The sequence below is a fragment of the Pongo pygmaeus genome, chromosome 3 (genome assembly GCF_028885625.2).
Source record: "Pongo pygmaeus isolate AG05252 chromosome 3, NHGRI_mPonPyg2-v2.0_pri, whole genome shotgun sequence".
NCBI lineage: Eukaryota > Metazoa > Chordata > Mammalia > Primates > Hominidae > Pongo > Pongo pygmaeus.
The window spans coordinates 41333336-41356699 of NC_072376.2; the positions used below are offsets into that span (position 1 = coordinate 41333336).

Below are 23364 nucleotides of genomic sequence, written 5' to 3' on the forward strand. Positions count from 1 at the left end.
GAAAGGAAATTTTTCAACTCATATTGAGGCAGGACAATAGGGTCTGGAGGCAGGGAACCTAAGGCCATTTCATGCTGATTTCCTAGAACTAAATTGAAAGGAAAACCCTAACTTTCCATGCCTAAGTAATAAAAAGACCAGAGGCTCTCCCTTTGCAAACCCCCCCTTTCCTGCGTGGCAGATGGGAAATTGGTTGTCGCAACCAATCTGACTGACTGAGGCTCAGTCTTTGTTAGTGTGAAAGTGCAACTTTGTAACTTCACCTTAGCCTTCACCTTTGTAACTTCATATATAGCTACGGACTAAACTGTGTTCCCCAAAATTCATATGTCAAAGCCCTAACCCTTAGGCGACTGTATGTATTTGGAGACAGAATCTTCAAGAAGTAATTAAGGTGAACTGAAGTTATAAGGATGGGGTCCTAATCAGATAAAACTGGTGGCCTCATAGGAAGAGGAAGAGAGGAAAGGGAAGGTGAAGATGTTTGCACAGGAGTGTGACCTTTGTAACTCCACTTCAGCCTCTGATTGGCTGCACAAAGCAACTGATTGATTGCAGGCCACCACTTCATTTACATGAGGTGAGCATGAAGTGGCCAGTTGGAAACCTAGAGGGTATTTGGACCCGAGAAGATTCTGTATCAGGCAGCTCCCACATTGTGTAGTGTACTTTCGTTTTCAACAAATCCCTGCTTTTGTTCTTTCATTGCTTCATTCTTTCTTTGCTTTGCTGGGCGTTTTGTCCAATTCTTTGTTCAAAATGCCAAGAATCTGGACAACTTGCAGTCAAGACCCTCTACCAGTAACAATATAACAAAAAACTAGTATCAAAACACAATTTTAACAAAAATTTTTAAAATGCCAACAAATCAATAATAATGGGCCATAATAAAAGACAAACAGCTCAACAGAAAAGAGGCAACAGAGGCCAGGCACAGTGGCTCACACCTGTAATCCCAGCACTTTGGGAGGCTGAGGTGGGTAGATCACGAGGTCAGGAGTTTGAGACCAGCCTGGCCAACATACTGAAACCCCACCTCTACTAAAAATACAAAAAATTAGCCCAGCATGGTGGCAGGCATCTGTAATCCCAGCTACTCGGGAGGCTGAGGCAGGATAATCGTTTGAACCTGGGAGGTGGAGGCTGCAGCGAGTCAAGACTGCGCCGTTGCACTCCAGCCTGGGCGACAGCGCAAGACTGTGTCTCAAAAAAAAAGCCAACAGGAGAGAAAATCTGAATGGCCAATAAAGTTGTGAAAAGATGCTCAGCCTCACTACTACTCACGAAAATGCAAATTGAAAAAATAATGACATACCATTTTATATACCTAATATTGGTAAGAACTAAAAATAGAAAATTTTGGCAGGGATTAGGACTATTCTCATACACTAAATACAACTACTTAGGAGAGTAAACTTGCAATTATTTTAATATGCAAAGTTGAAGATATGTGTCTTAGTTGTTTCACTTTCATTTTACTCTTTAACAAAAATATCAAGAAACATTCATGGAATTACACTCATTCATCAATAGCAACTGTATATTGCTATGGATATAAGAGTTCAGCAAAATCAAAAGAAGTAACTGTGAGATTAATTAGCTATATGGAATTTACAATAGAGAACATTTTCTATTTTAATATTTTTGTAATAAGATGATCCTTTAAATCAGTAAAAAATATATGTACTTACATGCATATATATAAAATATATATAGCTATGGACTGAATTGTGTCCCTCAAAATTCATATGTCAAGACCCTAACCCTCATGTGACTGTATATATTTGGAAACAAGATCTTTAGGAAGTAATTAAGGCTAACTTAAGTCATAAGGATGGGGTCCTAATCCGATAGAACTGGCGACCTTGTAAGAAGGGGAAGAGAGGAAGACAGAGATCATTTACCCCCTCCTAAATTGAGCACACAGAAAATGGCAGCTGCCGGCTAAAATGAAACTTACCTTGTTGGCACCTTAATCTTAAACCTCCCAGCCTCCAGAACTGTGAGAAAACAAATTCATGTTGCTTATGCTACCCACTTTATGGTATTTCGTTATGACAGCCTGAGTTGACTGCCATAGACACACACAAACACATACACTGGCAAGGAGACATACAATTCTAAGAAATGTTAAAAAATGTAAGTGCTATAAAAATATGGAGTAAATGATATGGGAAGAGTGCAGAGGAGGTGGCATTTTAGCTCAGCTAGGAGGATGAGTAATCCAGGCTAGAGATCTGAAGGACCTGAACTTGGGCAGTGGCCTTAGAAAAAGAGGTTTGTACTGTTTCAAGAGAACCCCATTTGATTTCTCGGCTGCAGCTGACTAGCACCTGGTCTGCCCGTGGATACTAGAGGATAACCACACATCTGACAGAGGAAGAGCATTACAGTCTCATGGTTTTCTGATAGGGTGCCAGCTTTCCCGTAGGTCCCCAGTCCGCTCCCTCTCCCTAGCCCCTTCATATTTGATTCTCAATCTACTGCTCTTCTAATGCATTTTTTTCTACACTCTTCTTCAGGTCTCAGCAGATGACATTCCCCTTCCTACACACCCATACCTGGTCACCACATCTTAGAAGCCACCTCCAAGTCATCTTTCCTCTTCTTTTCCTCGACAACACCGCCTCAATCCAGAATCTCATCACATTTTTCCTACATGTATGTGTTAACTTAAAACTCACAAGATCTATACATTAAGAAAATGAGACTTTATTTCTTATAAGGAGATACAGCCTGCAAGGTGGCCCTCTCATGGGCTGGGAAGCACAGCCTCCAGCAAGGACCAGAGACAGGCACTTTAAAGGAAGAGGGGCTGGGGTAGGAGCTTTATGCTGAATAGGTTGGCTAAACATACATATTCAACAGGTTACAGGAAGAGCTATGAATATTCATAAAAGTAGTCCTGATACATGCGTATGGAACAACATGCATGTTACATACAACCTGTGTTCACCTTGGGGTGGAGACTTAATATTTAATGTATTACAGTTAGGCTCTGTACCTCGAAAGGTGAAGCAGAGATGAAGGCACACACAAGTGCATGGCCTCTGTAAAGTGGCCAGAACCAGCCTATGGTCAGTGGTCTTATCTGGAGAATGTTACTGAAATCTTTCATTGCAATCAAAGCTTGTGCAATCAAAGCTGTAGCTATGGTTGGTATAGCAGGGGTTCAGTTAGTGTCTGTGAGCTGGATTAGTTGTAATTGTTTTAATATTGCTTCTCTCTAGGCCAGTGGTTGTTTAGCTGCCAGAGGGAAAAAAAAAAAAACCTCTTGTGGTAGAACACAGTTTATTTTTTAAGTGTGGGGGGGGGGGGGGTGCATGACTTAACCCTTGCCTGGCATGGCCTTAGGTCCTGTTTATAATTTGGTATCCTATTCCCACAAAGAGTTTGTTCTGTCAATGTTATGATCTTTATTGTAACATTAACATATTAAACATAGGCTGACTTCCTAGAACTAATTTGAAAGGAAAACGCTAACTTTCCACGCCTAAGTAGTTGCTAGTTAGTTGTGTCTAAACTACAAAAGGGAGGGGATATAATGAGGCATGTCTGATCTCCTGTCCCATCATGGCTGGGGTCCCCTTGGCCAAGAAAGGGATCTGTCCAGTCAGTCGACAGACCCCTTACTTAGGATTTTATTTTTAGTTTATATATATAAAAATGGCTTCACAACTAATTTCCTGACTTTTAATTTGCCCCTCTGTTCATCCTCCACCCTGTTAGAGACATCTTTCTAAATCTCAGGATGTCACACTTCTGATTAAAATTGTTCCATGGTTCTCTGGATTTCAGGGTCAAGTTTAGATCCTTTCCTCAGTACACCCCTGCCTGCCTCTCTAGCGCAAATCTTTCACAATCCCCTGACTGGTACCATCATTCTGGTCACACTGAACTAGTCCTCTCGCTGTCCTGTTACTTCTTGCACTTTCTGTTACTCTGTATGGAGTCCCCTTCCCGTTTTGAGGCAGAAGAATATGGTATGGCGGTAGGGAATCTAATGCCTTTTTCTCGCTGACTTCCTAGAACTAAATTGAAGGAAAATCCTTACTGTCCACGCCAAACCAAAAAAAGGGCCAGAGACTACTACCTTTGCAAGCCCCAACCTGTTCTGCGCAGCATTTGGGAAATTGAAAGCACCTCTGATTGGTTGCTTTTTGTAACCAATCAGACGTTTGCATAGAAGTGTAACTTTGTAACTTCTTCAGCCTCTGATTGGTTGCTTTGCGCAACCATTCAGACTGATTGCGGGCCACCACTTCATTTACATTAAGTGAACTCCAAGTGGCCAATGGGAAACCTCTAGGGGGTATTTGGAGCCGAGAAGATTCTGTATCCAGGGCCCTTGAGCTGCTGTCTCGAGCTACCACACTCTGGAGTGTACTTTCATTTTCAACAAATCTCTGCTTTTGTTGCTTTATTCTTTCCTTGCTTTGTGCGTTTTGTCCAACTCTATGTTCAAAACGCCAAGAACTTGGACACCCTACACCAGTAACACTTTCAGCCAACTTTTTGTCGTTCAAGATCAAGGCCCGGACTTACCTTTTCCAGGAAACCTCCCCAGATCCCTTTTGATGTAGGTACCGTCCTCTGTGCTCCCTGTGATTAAATCAGCCTCTGCACATATTACGCAATCACTATGCTCTGATTTCCGTTTACTTGTCTCTCTTTTGCAATCTGTGTCATATTCCTCTTTTTATCCGCTGTGCCAAGTATGGAGCCTGTCACATAGCAGGACTCATAAATACTTGTTGAAAGAATTAATAATAGACGTAGAACCACAGGGCTTAGTGAGCCCCTGGAGAAAGGAATCAAAGATGTTTCTGAGGCCTCTATATCAGAAAGTGCGGAAATTTCATGGTTTGAGAACGGGCAGGAAAGATCATTTGTGAGCTGTATTTAACGCAAAAGTTGCTCCCCCATCCTGATTTCTTAGCTCACTGGGCCAATCGGCTGGTAGGACAGGTGGAGCTCAAATTAGGTGAAAAAAACCACACTTCCCGTCATGCCTCTGGGCACCACTCCCGTTTCCCCCTTTTCGTCAACCGCCTCTTCCCCACGGAAATGAAAGGAGCACTTCCGGGTTCGGCAATAACCTGGAGCCGGCGGCATAGGTTGGCTCTTTAGGGCTTCACCCCGAAGCTCCACCTTCGCTCCCGTCTTTCTGGAAACACCGCTTTGATCTCGGCGGTGCGGGACAGGTACCTCCCGGCTGCTGCGGGTGCCCTGGATCCAGTCGTCTGCACCAGGCGAGCGAGACCCTTTCCTGGTGGGGGCTCAAGAGTTCCGGCAGGGTGCATCCAGCCTGTGTGTGGCGCGAGGCAGGGAAGCCGGTACCCGGGTCCTGGCCCCAGCGCTGACGTTTTCTCTCCCCTTTCTTCTCTCTTCGCGGTTGCAGCGTCGCAGACGCTAGTGTGAGCCCCCATGGCAGATACGACCCCGAACGGCCCCCAAGGGGCTGGCGCTGTGGTAAGTGCGAGGGCAGGGTAGCCTGGCTTGATTTGCAGGAGTTAGGAAGAAGCAGGAAGCGTTGCGAGTCCCGAGGCGTTCCAGAAGCTCAGTGCTTTCAGGAATGGGATTAATGAGTTGGGGTGGGGAAGTTGGAGCGGGGAGAGGGGAGGTCCTGAGCGAAGATATGGAGGGAACTACTACAGGTTTGTTTCCGAAGCGACAGTAGGCTGACCTGGAGCTGGCGGCCCTCACCTGTATGCCATGGAAATTGGGCCTTCTTTCTTCTTCTCACACCTTGGTCTTTTGTTTATCGTAGGGCCCAAGGTTAAAGATGCCACATGAGGTTGTGCCATGACACACATGATCTATGACACACACCACGTGGAGCACACGAGTGCTGGCAAAGAACGTTTCTGCCTAGTTTATACAATTGTATATAGAAATTATGCTAAGGGAGGAGAGCGATGGTCTTTTTCTTCTTCACTTTGTTCTTTATGAAGAGAAATATCATTATGCTTCTGTAATTTTTTTAAGATGCTGATCTGGAGCTAACAAGTTATTTGCGCCCGGAGCATTGCTGTCCTCTACTTTTTAATCCATAAGTAGTTAAGTATTATTCTGTGTGACCACAATGCAGTTGCCACATTTGGGAAATATTACCTAATATGAAATCCATGTGCAAATTTCCATAATTGTCCTTTAAAGCTGCTTTCTCTTCATCTGGGATTCAGTCAAAAAGCATGCATCGATGGGCGGGCGCAGTGGCTCACTCCTGTAAGCCCAGAACATTGGGAGTCCAAGGCGGGAGGATCGCTTGAGTTCAGGAGTTGGAGACCAGCCTTGGAAACATAGCGAGACCTCATCTCTACTAGAAATCAAAAAAATTAGGCGGGGCGTGGTGGCTCACGCCTGTAATCCCAGCACTTTGGGAGGGCAAGGCGGGCGGATCGCTTGCGCCCGAAGAGTTGAAGCTGCAATGAGCCAAGATCGCGCCACTGCACTCCAGCCTGGGAGATAGAGCAAAACCTTCTCTCAAAACAAACAAACAAACATAAATTAGCCTGTCGTGGAGGTGCGCTCCTATAGTCCCAGCTACTCAGGAGGCTGAGGTGGTTGTGCTTTTGTGCTCCAGCCTGGGGTGACAGAGCGAGACCCTATCTCAGAAAGCATGCATTCAATTTACTGGCCGTATCTTGTTTACTCCTTTTTAATCTAGAACAGTTCTGCCCTCTCCTCCCCTTTTTTGTCTTTTGAGATACTGATAGTTTTCAAGAGTCCAGACATGTTTTGCAGCATATATATGTACATCTAATATGTATATCTATATTATATATCAGGAAGCATTTTACATTGATTTATCCCATCATTGCAGAATTTGTTTGATTATTTGATTAAGGTGGTGTCCACCAGTGTCTCCATTGTAAAGATATCTTTTTTCCTTTCTAATTAAAAAGTGTTCTTTGACATGATACTGTGAGACTGTGTGAATATTGCTCCTCAACAATTTTTCACCCAAAGATCTAGTGATTTTTTTTTTTTTTTTTTTTTTTGCCTGATGGTTGGACAGTTTACTCTTAAAAAATGTATACCAATACACTTTCTTAAACTTTTAAAATTGTATAATATACATAAGCGTGTACAAAACGAAACCCATAGCTCAATGATTTATTGCAGAATAAACACCCTGAACAAATAGATTTTAGGGAGAATGTTCTAAAACTAACTTTCAAGCTGTGGTGCCCAGTCGTAATATTTGTTGAGAAACTGAGCACAGTAAGCTGGATTCATCCTTCACTTGATTACTGCTAATCATTTCAGTTTATTGGAGTCACAGTACGGTAAGTCTGGATTTAATGATAAATCAAAGTTGTATTTCATATTTCTGAAATTACCTACATGTGGGTTAAAAAGACATAAAATAGAGCAGCCTGGAATTTTACAATGTACTTGCATTTTTCCCTCAAATTTTTTATAGTTTTTTTTTTTCAAAAGATAATGAAATTAAATTACATAGAGCGGTGTTTTTAGACTTCAGGTAGACCCATTAGTGAGTTGAGAAGTCAGTTTAGTGTAAACACCAGCTATTTTTTAAAAATTAAATGGAAAATGTCAAAATCCATTATATACAGTAGGGTAAATATTTGTGAAACTTTTGTTTATATATCCATGTATATGGATCTCGATGTTAAAATTACGAAGATCCTAGACAAAAAATGTAAAAGCCACTTTTGTATATGAGATACATTTTAATGAGAAAACAAATTTTAAGATTCTGCTTTAGTGGTAATAGACATAAGTATTGGGGGGAAAGCAGCAAAGGAAAAGATAGAATGGGAAAAAAATGGGGAAGAAAATGGTATAGGGAAGTTTAATCTAGGACCACCGAAACTAGGGTAAGACTTGTGGGGGAACATGGAGGTGATGAAGAGAGTGGTGTAATCAGAGAGGCAGGTGGCCATTTAATACCTGTCAGCCATATTTTGAACACCTAGAGTATGCCAGGCCCTTGTGCATGTAGGCAGATTACAAGGCTAATGAGTTTAGTTGTTATTACTATCATGGTTTTATATTTCTTCTTCAAAAGGTTTCTTTAATCCAAACTGGCTTTATGTGATGTTTTACTCAGCTCTGAGACCTACCTATTCGGATTTGAGATTTTTTGCTAAGAATAGGCATATGGATCTCTTGAGAGCAATTAGTTTTTGTTTAATGTTCTTTTAAAATAGATGAAGCCAATATTACAAGTGTTAAAGGAACACAGACAATTGTAGTTGAATTTCTCTTAAGATTATTTTTTCTAATTAATTAGTCTTTGCATTGTTTTTAAATGTCAGCTGATATTTTTCTATTTATTTCTGTTTAAGTACTTCTTGTGCTTTCCACACGAAAACTATAAGGTGTTTGGACTTCTCATTAAGCACATACATGAAACATGTAATTGCCTTAGAGTTTTCGCCTAATGATCTAAAAAAACAAATGAAGGAAGATTAAAATATTTTGAGTAGACATAAAAACCACACAGTCTTGATGCCTAAAAACATAATTTGCAGGCATAGCTTACGGTATTTTTCTTTTTAAATTTAGCAATTCATGATGACCAATAAACTGGACACGGCAATGTGGCTTTCTCGCTTGTTCACAGTTTACTGCTCTGCTCTGTTCGTTCTGCCTCTTCTTGGGTATGTATTATACATATTGCTGCCTTTGATATTCAATTGTTGAGTCAGTTTATATGGAATGCCTTTTAGGTGTAAGACTTACTAACCTGTAAAGGGTTTAGGGACAAATAAAATACAAGTTCCAGCCTTAAGATACTAACAACCTAATGACATCAGTTAGAGGAATATTTTATATCTTGTGCTTTGTGAAACTAACACATTGAAAATCCAAGGAAAAATTGATGTGTGGGAATGAGATAAGTTCATGTTTTTTTCATTTTTACTTATTATTTGACAGGAAGACCCTACTTTATAAAATTCAGTTTTATAAATTGATTATAAGAAATTCAGTTGGGCATATATATGAAGTGAAGCTATTAAAAAGGTAGAATAAGTTTATGTAATTTTTTTCTATTGACAAGTGATTTAGGTGTTGTGTAATTATGATGCAATTCACAAAGGAGGAAGAGACACTGCAGTTGTTTACGTCTCATGATAACCTCTCCTCTGGTAATTTGCAGGTTGCATGAAGCAGCAAGCTTTTACCAACGCGCTTTGCTGGCAAATGCTCTTACCAGTGCTCTGAGGCTGCATCAAAGATTACCACACTTCCAGTTAAGCAGAGCATTCCTGGCCCAGGCTTTGTTAGAGGACAGCTGCCACTACCTGTTGTATTCACTCATCTTTGTAAATTCCTACCCAGTTACAAGTATCCTTTTCTACCTTGTTAACAATGAAATTGCCAACTAAGCATATAGGAGATCTCTTCTGATTATTTCAGCAATGAAGGCATTCCATGAAGCCTGGGTTTGTTCTTGGCACTTCATCCGAATGAAGATATGTTTAGTATAAGAATTTCCGACTTTAAAATGTGAAATCTAAACTTTGAAGAGCTGATTTAGGAATTTTAAACTATCTTTGTTCTTGCCTCTTGTAAGCTTCTCTGTTAGAATGGATATTTTCAAATTCCGCTTCGAAGCACAAGCTTATGCAGAACTTACTTTAATATTTACATTTTTTTCATTTAATTCACATTTTTGGCATAGTGTCCAGATGTCTTGCTTTAAAAAAGAGAGGTCCTCAGCTCTTTCCATCTTAACCCCCAGTGAACTAAACACAAATGGAATTTAACCAAGAAATAACTTATTTAAGCAGGTAATGAGATAATCAATACAAAGAAATTAATATTTGCTGTGTATAGAGTAGAAAATAAGGACACACATGGATAATCCGTGAAGCTAATGAGAAATAACTCATTTGGAATTTGTATGTTTTCACATTTCAAAGGTGTGTTGTGGGATGATACTGGGTAGTCCATAAAGGAGGGGAAAAATGGGGAAGAGGTTCTATAGTGAACACTAGGTTAAACATTTTTTTTTTTTTTTTTTTTTTTGAGACAGAGTCTTGCTCTGTCGCCCAGGCTGGAGTGTAGTGGCCCAATCTCGGCTCACTGCACCCTGTGCCTCCTGGGTTCAAGCAATTCTCTGCCTCTGCCTCAGCCTCCCGAGTGGCTGGGAATACAGGCGCCTGCCACCACACCTGGCTAATTTTTTTGTATTTTTAGTAGAGACAGAGTTTCACCATCTTGGCCAGGCCAGTCTGGAACTCCTGGCCTTGTGATCCACCTGCCTCTGCCTCCCAAAGTGCTGGGATTATAGGCATGAGCCATCACGCCCAGCCAGGTCCAACATTTTAAATAGGGTTCTTTACTATAGGGGCTTTGGTGTTCTAACGTGTGCTGTGAAACTAAGAGAGTTAGTAGCGTTTTTTAAACTTAACTTTTTTGGTTGTTTTTTTTTCCTGTAGATTATCTCTGCAAATCATTTTGTGCATTGAGAAGTGCTGCTCTAAGAGCTTTTGAGTATTTATGATACGTCTGTATGTTATGTAAAGCACAATAAAATATTCCTCTGAGACTAAATATTACCTATTTAGATACCTATGCTCATGAAGTATCAAATTTTTAAATAGATTTTTATAAGTCTTAAGGAAAAGAAATAGGAGGAAACCGAAATTTCCTGAGCACCTATTTTGCCAGTATAAGAACTTGAATTTAGGCCAGACGCAGTGGCTCACGCGCGGTGGCACTTTGGGAGGCCGAGGTGGGCGGATCATGAGGCCAGGAGATTGAGACCATCCTGGCTAATATGGCGAAACCTCATCTCTACTAAAAATACAAAAAATTAGCCGGGCGTGGTGGCATGTGCCTGTAGTCCCAGCTGCTCGGGAGGCTGAGGCAGGAGAATCGCTTGAACCCTGGAGGTGGAGGTTGCAGTGAACTGAGATCGTGCCACTGCACTCCAGCCTGTGTGACAGAGCGAGACTCCTTCTCAAAAAAAAAAAAAAAAAGAACTTGACATTTAATCTTTGTAGCACTCTGAAAAAAATTGTTGTGGTATATTTTTAATAAAGATGCTGATTTGCTGATTGTCAGTATTCACTTCCCACACATTGGCTAGTAAGTAGTAATGCTGAAAAAGTCTTTCTAACTTAAAAGCCCTACCTTATCTACAGTTAGTGGGTGAGTAATACTTAAGTATACATTAAAAATATTTCTTTCTGTATGTGGGTAAAGCTGGTAATTTCATTTAAATTTTCAGTATATGGAGATTCCCTTTAAATTACTTGCTTCACTGAGATAATGTGGGTAGTTTGAAATGTAAGGATAAAATTTTTCCTGTTTCAATGCATGGGTCTGTAATGTCCCATCATAATTTGTATTGGTTTATTTTTAGGTAAAACTCATTAAATGATTACTATACTACAACTGTAAATGATAATCACATTTGTTTGGCATGTTATTGGCTTGACCAGCCTCTGTTGATTGAAGTGCTTTGCAGTCACCAATGTTAAAATTCTAGCCTTTCTGAGCTATAACGGGAAGTTATGTAGAGATTTTTGGTCATGCCTTTTAGTAGCTTAAAATTTCTTTGGAGGGAGAAATAGAAATGACAGAAAATGTATTTTAGTGTAGGGTAAACTGAATATGTCAATAATTTTGGGAACAGTGCCTCACACAGATCAGGCACTCAGTAAGTTTTGTTGAGTGAATCCTGAGGTCTTGCCAAATGAGACTCATGACTGGTGAAGAAAACCTTTCTGCTTTTTTATACAGTTGGTTATTTGGTAGCCCCTCTTTCCTGGGAATGTTGAAGATTAAGGATTTCATATTCCTTAAATTCTTACAAAGGGAATGTAGTAAAGAGTGGGAATAACATAAACTAGTAATTGGCAGCAAATGCTAATCTGCTTATTCAAGTGATATGGTAATAAATAAAAGCGGGTCCAAAGTAATATTATAAACTTGCGTTCTGATCTTTCTTCTTATAAAGGTGATATTTTGTCCTTGCTCGATTAATAACAGATAGTTAGGGCATTTCACCTCTTATCTTTTCTAAATACATTGTATTAATAGTTTAAAAGTAATGTTGAAGACTAAGATTATGAATCTCTTACCAAGGATTTGTGAATTATAGAATGTTAGACATAAAAGACTCATTGGCAATTTCTAGCTTTGATCTCTACATACTCATTTGCCAGAGCATGAAACTTGGCCTAGGAAAATTAGGTTAGTGACAGAGTCAGGAGTGGAACTCAGGTATCTTGACTCCCAATTCAGGGCTCTATTTTCACTACCTGACACTGCCCCTTTTATTGAATTCAGTCTGGATATGTGTCAAAGTTTAAATTGAATTCTTTAAGGATCGACAGTTTTATAGTGACTTTAGGAGAGTGTTGTAGCTTCCACCAGTTTCAAAGTAGTCTATGATTCATTAAAAAATTTAAAACTTTTTATATACATATATGATCTCTACTTAGGAAATGGACATTTTTCTTAATTCTTGTTAGAGGTGGGAACGAGTTGGTCAGGATATTAATTTGGAGAACTATATTAGAGAGTTAGGGTTCTTCTAATACTTGGATATAGGTTGGTATATTGCTTGTCAGTTGGAAACTGGGACCCTTGAATTCCTAAATGAGTTATGGTTATAATGAATTTGATACTCAGATTATGTTACAGCAATCACCATTTCCTGTCATATCAGACCTTCAGTTAGTATAGAAAAATACAATGGTTCATTTCTTAGGAACTGCTAATATTTTTAGGACAAGTATTTTTGCCATTTGTGATTGACTAACAGTCTATATCATTTTGTGGAACTACTTGACAATTTTTTTTTTTTTAAATCAACCTAGCAGAAATTGGGGTGGAGAATGGGGTCTTTTGAACAATTTCCATTTTTCAAAAAGTTGAATGAAAAATGTATATTTATCCATAGCATAAAGCCAAACAGTTGGACTCAAAAGGATTCTTTCCTTATGTCTGTAATTAAGCTGATGAGAGTTTCAATTGACTATATACAAAGCAAAATATATACTGCCTTTTTAATTTTTACAAATTGAGAGCATAACTGTGACAACTTGTTAGGTATAGTATCTCAAAATAATGGGAGTCCTTGTAGGAAAGAAGTAATAAAAGACCTTTAGTCTTTGGGACTAAAAATTTGGGAATTACTCTTTAAACTATTACCTTAGACTCTTTCCTCAGCGTTTGAGATTGTGAAAGCACTATAAAACTACTGTGTTTGAAGGCTAAGTTAGAGTGACCAAGAAAGCCATTGCAGGGTTAGAAGCTATGCTTACAACCCTTTGGGGTGGCCTAGATTTCAATTTAATTTAGCAAGTGTTTACATTGTTACCCAGTAGAAATGAAGGAAAAACCTTTTTTTCACTATTAATTTTTGTCATGAAAAGAACTGTGAATTGGCCGGACGCGGTGACTCACACCTGTAATCCCAGTACTTTGGGAGGCCGAGGCAGGCGTATCACCTGTGATAAGGAGTTCGAGACCAGCCTGGCCAACATGGTGAAAATCCGTCTCTACTAAAAATACAAAAATTAGCTGGGTGTGGAGGCAGGAGAATCGCTTGAACCCAGGAGGTGGAGGTTGCAGTGAGCCAAGATTGCGCCATTGCACTCCAGCCTGGGGGAGAAGAGTGAGACTTCGTCTCAAAAAAAAAAAAGAACTGTGAATTTTAGAAAATGAAATAGTTTACTTTCTTCTTTATAGTGAACAAAATTTGATTTGGCTTAAAGTGTATCAGTAAAACAAGCCATTCCACTGAATTCATTTTAGCAGATGTTTCACATCTGTATATTTGGACGTAATACATAGTCTGTTTTGCAGAATACTTGATGACTTTTAAATGTTTTCCTTAATTGTTTTCTTTAGTGAGTATCTTCCCAGTCTTGTTATTCTCTTTGCTTCATGCTGCCACATATACGAAAAAGGTCCTTGATGTAAGTAAAACTGCTCTTTGTCTGACTTCTGAATTACAGATCATTGACATGAATTCGAGTTCTAAGACATTTTGGTATTTGTCACAAAAAGTCCCTCTATACCTTACAAACTTGTTATGAATTATTTAGTGATTTGAAAGTTTTAAGTTTAAAAGTGTTTATTGTTGAAGTTTCACAAACTGGAACATTTTATAGATAAAGGATTGCACTTAAAATCACCCCCCAGTCTCCAGGGGAATTTTTCAAGTTTGAAATAGATCTATTTTTTTGAAACCTGTGTCTCTAAAGTTTGTTGAGTTGTCAGATCTCTTGTTCTGTCAATGTTTAATTCTGGCATACCTGATAAGTTGAGTGTACTGAATGAATCTCTTGTACACTAATTTTCAGAACTGCTGCTTTCCTGAAATTCTTTCTTATTGCTAGGTTGGAGCATTAAACCTAACTTGGCACTAGGCCATTTACAGCATATACTGAAATTTGAATTAAAATATCCAGGCACATTTACCAAGCATATTTACAGAAATTTGAATTGAAATAGCCAGATTTATGCTTTGTATTGGCCTTTTTCTTTATCCCTGTAATTCTTTGGTCACAGCAGTAATTACACTGCTGTATAATTCTAACATTAGCTAAGGAAGGAGTCACAGATATTTTAACTGTATTACTGGATAGTCAGCTTTTGTTGTGCTTAGAGAGAAATAACCACTATTTTTTGTTAAATAATCGTTCTTGAGAAAAAGCAGCTAAGAATGAAAAGTACTTTTACTAAAGTTGTTTTTTATATTAAGTCTAAAAATGTAAAAAAGCAGGACAATATACTATATTTGTCCTTAAATGGTTTGTGAACTTTGTACCATCATTTCCAAAGTAGTATATTTGGTTGTATTGCCTGTTGGATAGGCTATTTACCTACAGAAAGAAAATATTGTTATCAGAAATGCTTCACTTATTTCTAATGTTGGTTTTCTTTTGTTTTAGGCAAGGGGCTCAAATAGTTTACCTCTGCTGAGATCTGTCTTGGACAAATTAAGTGCTAATCAACAAAATATTCTGAAATTCATTGCTTGCAATGAAATATTTCTGATGCCTGCAACAGTTTTTATGCTTTTTAGGTAAGGAAAAATTATATTTGTTTTGGGAGGCTGAAGACTGAACGTAATAAAGATAGTAACTCAAGTTTTATTCTGTTTAAATCTGTTGAAGGTAGGTATTGATATGTAGAGCTAAATGAATCTTAGCAGTCGCCTAATTTAACCTTTGTCATTTATAGTAGAGAACTTGAAATATAGTAGACCTAGGAATTTGTCTTATTCCTTGTGATTTATCATTTGACATTTTAAAAATTACTTTCATAGTTACCACCTTTGAAAGAATCTTATGAAGTCTAATCTAGTCCATTCTGTCACTATTGAGATGATGTTTCTTCCACTAGAGAAAAACTTTTAAAATTAGGTTCTTATTTAATAGTGCCTACTATCACCTTATTTTGTTTGTATCTTAATTATAGAAGTGGTACATGAATAAAGAAAGCCATCCTTTTGAAAGTATGAATATTAAAATAGTATTGACCTCTGCATTGAAATTCTTGCATTACATTTTAAAACAATACACCTTGCTACCCAGATGATTGCTTTATCAATTTTTAGTTTTACAAGTAATGAGACATTACAGATAAAAGCTAAAATAACATTTGACTATATGAATTCTAGTTGCAATTTTGTCCTATTCCCAGAGGTGTAAGGAGTTTAATATGTGTCTATGTATGTAGTCCTTTAAAAATACTTATAGAAATTTGTAGAACATATATATTATGGATGTGGAGTTTTGTTTGTTAATTTGTTTTGTTCTTATTTTACATCAAAGATGTTATTCTGGCTGGGCACAGTGGCTCATGCCTGTAATCCCAGCAGTTTGGGAGGCCAAAGTGGGCGGATCACTTGAGGTCAGGAGTTCAAGACCAGCCTGACCAACATAGTGAAACCCTGTCTCTGTTAAAAATACAAAAATTAGCCAGGCATGGTGGTGCACACCTGTAATCCCAGCTACTCGGGAGGCTGAGACAGGAGAATTGTTTGAATCTGGGAGGTAGAGGTTGCAGTGAGCTGATATCACGTCACTGCACTGCAGCCTGGGCAACAGAGTGAGACTCTGTCTCACCAAAAAAAAAAAAAGTGTTATTCTGTACCTTTTTCCCACTTGTATGTTTCCATAACCTAATTGATTTGGCATATCCAGTTCTGTTTTTTTTTTTTTTTTTTTAGCCGTATAACATTCCAACTTATCTCCTTATCATGGAATTTGTTTCCAAATTTTGACACAGTAAATATTTTTTACCTTCTTATACTTAATGCCAGTGTTTTCTTTAACATAGATACCAGAATTGATTTTGCTAGTACAAGCTAGGTGCCTTTTGTGTTTAATGGACCATGCTAAATTGTTCTTTAAAATGTCTGTATTACCTGTTTTTCATAGTTTTGTTAGTTTGTAACAAACTGTCCTTATTGATCATATAGTTATATTTTATAATTTTAAATGTACCTTGCCTTGATTAACTAGTAAAGTTTTCATGTACTTGACAGTCACTTCTTTCCATAGCAGTCTCTTCAAACTAAGAACAGAGTTTTATAGATTTCCTTATAAATGTATATCTGTTTCATTCTTTTAAGTAGTGCTTTCTTCTGAGAACTCCAGGACTGGCTGGTGTTGCTTAAGTTGTATGGTCCCAACTAGATTTGATGCAGTTGTATTTGTAAATTAACTCTAAAACCTTGACCCTAAAATTTAATAAAAGCCTCCTCTTATCCTAGAAGCTGAAAGCATATAAAAGAAAAGCGTAATGTAATCTGGGACAACAGAAAAAGGGACAACATCAACATTCTAATATTTTTCCCACCATTTATAGGTTTTTCTTTCCACCTCTTTCTTTTGTGATCCTGATCTACACTTAGAAACTTTATTAATTAGTAAAACGAACTTTTTGCTCCCTTTTGTTATTCATTTTTCTCGGGTTTTTGTGTCACTTAATCCTGCTTTTGGGTCAGACCAGGTTCTGCGATTTGTTTCATGTAACTAGATGAAAGTTAAAATGGTAGATACCAGGCCAAGCACGGTGGCTCACAGCCTGTAAACCCAGCACTTTGAGAGGCCAAAGCAGGCAGATCACAAGGTCAAGAGATCGAGACCATCCTGGCCAATATGGTGAAACCCCGTCTCTACTAAAAATACAAAAATTAGCTGGGCATGGTGGCGTGTGCCTGTAGTCCCAGCTACTCGGGAGGCTGGGGCAGGAGAATCGCTTGAACCCTGGAGGCAGAGGTTGCAGTGAGCTGAGATCGTGCCACTGCGCTCCAGCCTGGCGACAGACCGAGACTCCATCTCAAAAAAAAAAAAAAAAAAAAAGGTAGATACTGAGACTAGTTTTTTTATATGGGTATAATTGATGTCTATATCCTGAAACCTCTAGATTCTGTTTAGTAAGCAGAGTAATTTCTTATGCTCCTCTTAAATCAGATTAAAATAATTTTAATGAAATTCTGAGATGCCATGCAAACTTAGACAAAAACTTCACTTTGGAACTATAGTGAATTTTTTGTTAGGAGCACCAGGTTTTGACTGCGCTGGTACGTTAATTCAATTGTACTCCTTAAATGTTTAATTTAAACGTTTATTTGTACAAACTTACCGTCTTAATTTTTAAGATTACTGTAAAAAAGATGAGAATTTACCAGAAATATTTAAATAGAGAAATAATTTTGTTTGTTTGAAAAATTAAAATCAGCTTATAAAGTTGTACTTAATTCCTATTAGGAAAAGCTGTTAATGCCTTAAGTAGGTAGTTTGAATATGACCTAAACAATAAAATTAAGAACAGTTTTACATTACTGCTATTCCTAATATGCTACCCTTTGTGGTAGACACACAGTCTAATATTAGGAGGCTTTATCAAGTTATATTTGTGCCAGTAATGCTTCAAGCGCTGTATTTAAAAATTGATGCATAGTCTATGAGTTTATCTTACACATGCGTTGCACACGTGTGCAAAGACAGATAAAAGGATCATTGTGGCTTTTTTTGTAATTGACTGGAGCCACCCAAATATTTATTAGTAGGGAGTTTGTTACATAATAGTCCAAGCATTAGATGGTATATTTGAAGCTGTAAAAAAGATTGTGGTAATTTATGTGTTGTGATATGGGATAATCACCAAGATATAATAAGTTAAACTTAATTGTGTAGGTTGTTCTCCATTTATATTTAGTGGGGTGTATGTGTGTAAGGACATAGAAGTTTCTGTCTCAGTTTTTTGGGAATGATAAACCATCTCTGTCCTAGAGTTGTTAAACAGATTTAGTGAATTATAAAGTGAGCACTATCTTAATGTTAGTCATTATATACACTTGTATATATAAATTTCTGGAAGGACATATTCGAGATTGTGGTATAAGTTTGAGGAAGGGGCTAACTTGGATGATGGGAAACTTGTTTTTTAAGTGAATATTTTCTATTTATAGTTTCTATGTTGTGTCTCTTACATTTTCACTTTAAAAAGATAAGAATTTGTCAAATTATTGGGGAAAATGGATGTTGCATTTGTTTAGTGGTAAGTTTGTAATCGTGTAAATTTTTTTTGTTATGAAAATAATACAATTTAGAAGAAAAGGCTAAAAAACCTAATAAAACACATTTGCCATCTTAATATATTTCTTCCAATTTAAAAAAATACAGTTGTAATAATATGTGTAGTTTTATATTCTGCTTTTTTCAAAGTTGCTATGTAATTTTCATAACCAAGATTCCAGGTAGTTGCATATTAAATCCATTAAATAACCATAATATAAGTTGTTTAATTCTACTTCCTTACGGTTCATATTAGGTTGTTGCCACATTTTGTTTGTAGTTATTTCAGTGAATGTCTTAATTCAGATAGTTTTTCTTAGGGAAGAATTCAAGACTTGGTATTTCATAAACATATATATAATTCTTGGGATATTGTGATTGTGTTTTTTAACCAAGAACAATAATTAGTATAGGCTGTGTAGATTTACTGATGAGCCAGTGTAATTTTTTTGGTGGGGGGGAGTGTTTTTTTTTTAATATATATAAAATAAGTCACTTTTCATTTGCATATTTTATGAAGCTTTACAACTTGATTTCATCGATTAGTAATTATGGAATTATTTAACATTTTCGGAATTATTTAGTATTTTTAAAAATTTCAAAAGTAATACATATAAGAATACATTTATAAAAAAATTAACATTTTACTCTTTACCAATCATATACATTCTTTTATATCCTTTTTTAAGGATAACTTGGATTTAGACGTGATAGATTTCACTATGACCATTTGATGAATGAAGATACACATATTCTCCAGTTGAATTGCCTTTAAGTTTTGGGAGTATACACATGAGTTGAAATGTATATTTATCACGCTTGTATTTGTTTATTTCAGTGGTCAAGGAAGTTTGCTCCAACCTTTTATATACTATAGATTTCTTACTCTTCGATATTCGTCTCGAAGAAACCCATATTGTCGGTAAGCTGATGATTATTTTAGGCATGTTTTATTTGTTGAGAGTATTGTGAATATATAGTATTCGTAATTCTTAAGAGTTACTTAGCTAATGTGTTAGAATTTAGAAGCAAGCAGTGTTTTTGTAAATTTAAGTTCTAGGCCTTAGAATGTACTGGGGTTGGTGAGGAAGTGGTTGTATTTCTTTTTAGAAACTGAGACAGCAGTTATCTACGCCACCTCTAAAGCACTGCTAAAACTTAGCAAATTTTAAAATGTATAAGACATAGATTCCACTCTCAACTTTCCTAGTTGAAGAAACAAAACACGTGTCAATTAGATAAACAATGGTTAGGATACAGAATTCACAAGCCAATAGATAATGAATGCCATACATTTGCTTTGTTATATCAGTACTGCAGTCCACAGAAGGGAGAGATCATTGGGCCAGAAGATAGATGAGCCCAGGAAGGTTTCACAAAATTGAGATTGTGGGAGGAGTAAAGCTTTTGAATAGTGAAAATAGGGAAAAGCATTTTAGGTGGGGCAAGAGAGACGAGAAGCACAAGCCATATTTGAGGAACTTTATGTAGAACTGTTTTGACTCTAATGGAGATTCTGAATGGTGAATTGCTGGAGCTGAGATTAGAAAGGTATATTGGAGCCATATTATAAAACTTATTGAGTTTTAGGGTAAGAAGTTTGGAATTTATCTTTTAGGTGAATGGGAATGATGGTTTTGACATCGTCAGGATATTCTTCTGATAGCCTTGTGCCAGAAGAGTTTGAAGCAGAAAAATGGGGAAGCAGAGAAATTTTAGGGAATTACTGTAGTTTTCAGGAATGGAGGCTTAAATTAATATACACTAAATTATACATTCTGATCTCAAGCATTGGAGTAAAACTAAAATGATACTCAAATACTAATATTAACATAATCTATTTTTAAGTTTAAAATAATGTAGTAGAATTCAGCCAGAAATCCAATGAGTGCATTACAGCAATCTGTATATTTTCATGAGTACAGTAAAAAGAACTTGAATTTGAATGCTGGCCCATCATTAACTAGTTGTGTGACTAGGCAAGTTATTTAAATTTGGATTTCTTCATTGGTAGAGGAAATAACTCCTTCTGAAGGTGAAGTGAAGTAATATTTTAAAAGTACTTAGACTGTTACGTTCTTACTAGTTCATTTTCGTTATTCAATGATCTGATTTTCTGTTCAGAGTGTTTTTGTGCTCTATTAGACAATGTCTTTTTTATAATACTTTCTAAAATATAACTTATTTTAGACATTCATTCTTAGTGAGTCTCTAGTAGCAAATTAACATTCATTTTTACTTGATTTCTTGAGTTTTAGCCTTTTTTCTTTCTGGTCCCTATATTCATTTCAGACATTATCTTATAGTCTCTTGCCCTGACATCTGTTATTTTAATCAACAAATTTGTTTTTCTGTGCTTCTTTGTGCCTCCTTCTCCATTCCCATTTTCTCCACATACCCTTAAATCATATTAGTACATCTAGAATTAGTTTTCAGTGGACTGAAAAGGAAAGGATAGCAGTGAATCAAGATAACACAAATATGTGCTGGTAAACATCTTCAGAGCTGTCTTATAAGCACCCATTTTAATCAAACCAGTGGAAAGGTAATGGAAAATATTTCAGCTTCTAAATATTGCTAAACAGGCTATAAAACTACATTTTCAGTACTACACTTTTTTTAATTAAAGGTTTTGAGACCATCTGTATTCACAATTTGTACCATTTTCACCTCCGATATTTATTCTCAAGATGGTGGTTTCAGTTCTTTTTGGATCTCTAGTGCAGATTGTCTATAGCTGTGCTGTCCAGTACAGCACAGCAGCCACATTTGACCATTTAAATAAAATTCATAAAACTTAGAACTCGGTTCCTTTTGAGCACAGTTCAGGTGGGTACTCAAAAGCCATGTGTTGCTGATGGCAACTGTGGGTCAGCACACATATGCAAAAATTTTGTCATTACTCAAAGTTCTGTTGTCAGTGCTATTAAGGAACTCTCTGACTGGTCCTTCAGCACAGATATGCAAAAATTTTATCATTGTTCAGAGTTCTGTTGTCCGTGCTGTTAAGGAACTCTGACTTGGTCTGTGCCAGCGATGCAGCCAGTAATAAAAGAACTAACTATGTGACTTTAGTGAAAGCGATTGACTTCATTAGTCCTCATGTCTTCTAGCTTTATTCATTTGACTGATTGGTTAAAACAGTGATTGTATGTTGATGAACTTATGTGGAATTAAAATATCTTCTTTCAGAGGTACTCACTGCTGAATAAATTAGACAGCTATGTAAGTCAGTGTGATGATGAAGGTGCTCTGAAAGCATAGAGAACAGACAGAGACAAATAAGAATTCACTGAGGAAGTGGGAACATAAGCCAAGTCTTTTAAAGAATGAGCCTGAGTTCTGACACATGGGTGCCTGAAAAGTGCTTAGCATACTTGAGCTCAGGAAGTATATAGAGAATTGATAAATGTCTGTGTCCACAAAGGTAGATGGTAGAAAGGACTAGATTATGAAAGGGTTTGGATTTTATTTTGAGGTAAGGAGAGCCTTTGAAGATTGTAACATGGAGAGGCTGGGAACCCCCATGATGAAATCTGATTTAGAAATATTCCAGAAAATGGATTGCAAGCTCACCAAGAGCAGAAAAATATCAATTTGGAGACTATTAGAGTAGTCTAGAGCCTGAATTAATCCAGTGGTAAAAGGAAAAGGGGACAAATATGAAAGGTATTAGGAGATAGGATATTAGGGCTTGAGAGAAAAGAGTAAGTTAAAGACCCACAGGTTTCTGGCTTGGAAGCCTAAGAGTTGTAATGGTGCTCTCATGAAGACAGGAGATACAGGAAGGGCAGGTTTTGGAAAATTATGCATTACTCCAAATATTATTTTTCCTGTCTTTCTGTGCAAGCATATTAAATACTTGTTTAGAAAAGTAGATTTGTTGCTTTTTTTCTAACCATAAAAGTAAAACAAGACACAAAAAGGTAGAATAGTAGTTGCATCTTTATACAGGGTGAGTCAGCACATAAGGTGAAAATTGTGAATGGTTAAAGTTACCCTTGATGATCCTTCATATCACTTATAAATGTCAGTATAGTATACATGATTTTGTGTATACTAGCCTGTATAATATATGTGATGTGTACAGTATGTAATAATACTTTGTAGGCAGCGAGCACAGTTAAGACATAGGCAAAGCCCACATGGTTTTGGGCACAAACATGCAACATAAGTTGATGACAGCAGCAAGGGCAGGGAGTGGCAGGAGATAGGGCAGAAAATTAGATTGAGACTAGATTGTGGAGGGTATTGGGTGTTACACTGAGTACTTGGGCTTTAGTCAGAAGGCATAAAAGAGTCATAGTTCAGTGTATTGATCCAACTGGGAAGTAACATTTATTGAGCATCTTCCGTATTGCATTTAAATTTCACCACAACTCAGAATTATTTTACAGAAGAGGAAATCTCTGAGGGACAATATGTACATGTAAGGAAATAGTGGGTGAATAAATATATAACACTGTCCATGTTATATATTTTTTCTTGTTCTGTTTTAAAAAACTAGTTGAAATTGCCTAAGTTAAATGTGAAAATGATGTGACTCTAAAAAATATATATATAATTTTTAAAATATAATCTGAGGTTTTAGAGATAGCCATTTATTAAATACCTTTGTTAAATGAGTGTTTCCACCCATAAAAGATGTAGGTGTTGAGTTTGAGAATTTCATGTATTTTGTGTTTTCTCTACAATGCATTCTAGTTATTCTTTTACTTTAAATTCTAATGGCTATGGTATATTCCTTCATGAGCATTTGTTTAGCATTAGAGGCATACTTCAGAAATATTGTGGGAGTGGTTCCAGACTACCACAATAAAGTGAATATCACAAT

The 23364-nt window shown here is 37.1% G+C and overlaps 1 protein-coding gene and 1 long non-coding RNA gene across 4 annotated transcripts in view; one reads left to right on the plus strand and one right to left on the minus strand.

Moving 5' to 3' along the window:
* LOC134739408 (uncharacterized) overlaps positions 1 to 5106 on the minus strand; it is a 26645-nt gene extending 21539 nt beyond the window's left edge. For both annotated transcript variants that reach the window (XR_010126034.1, XR_010126035.1), the window contains exon 1: positions 4546 to 5106. This is a non-coding gene — a long non-coding RNA (uncharacterized LOC134739408). The remainder of the gene's footprint in view (positions 1 to 4545) is intronic.
* TMEM33 (transmembrane protein 33) overlaps positions 5057 to 23364 on the plus strand; it is a 25837-nt gene continuing 7529 nt past the window's right edge. The window contains exons 1-7 of one of the 2 annotated variants that reach the window (XM_054485428.2): positions 5057 to 5204; positions 5402 to 5472; positions 8539 to 8633; positions 9134 to 9321; positions 13846 to 13913; positions 14892 to 15025; positions 19369 to 19452. In XM_054485428.2, the coding sequence (XP_054341403.1) occupies positions 5428 to 5472; positions 8539 to 8633; positions 9134 to 9321; positions 13846 to 13913; positions 14892 to 15025; positions 19369 to 19452 (614 nt within the window). In that variant the 5' untranslated portion in view covers positions 5057 to 5204; positions 5402 to 5427. Of the gene's footprint in view, positions 5253 to 5401; positions 5473 to 8538; positions 8634 to 9133; positions 9322 to 13845; positions 13914 to 14891; positions 15026 to 19368; positions 19453 to 23364 lie in introns of both variants that reach the window. The other variant, XM_054485427.2, reaches the window with a different exon arrangement.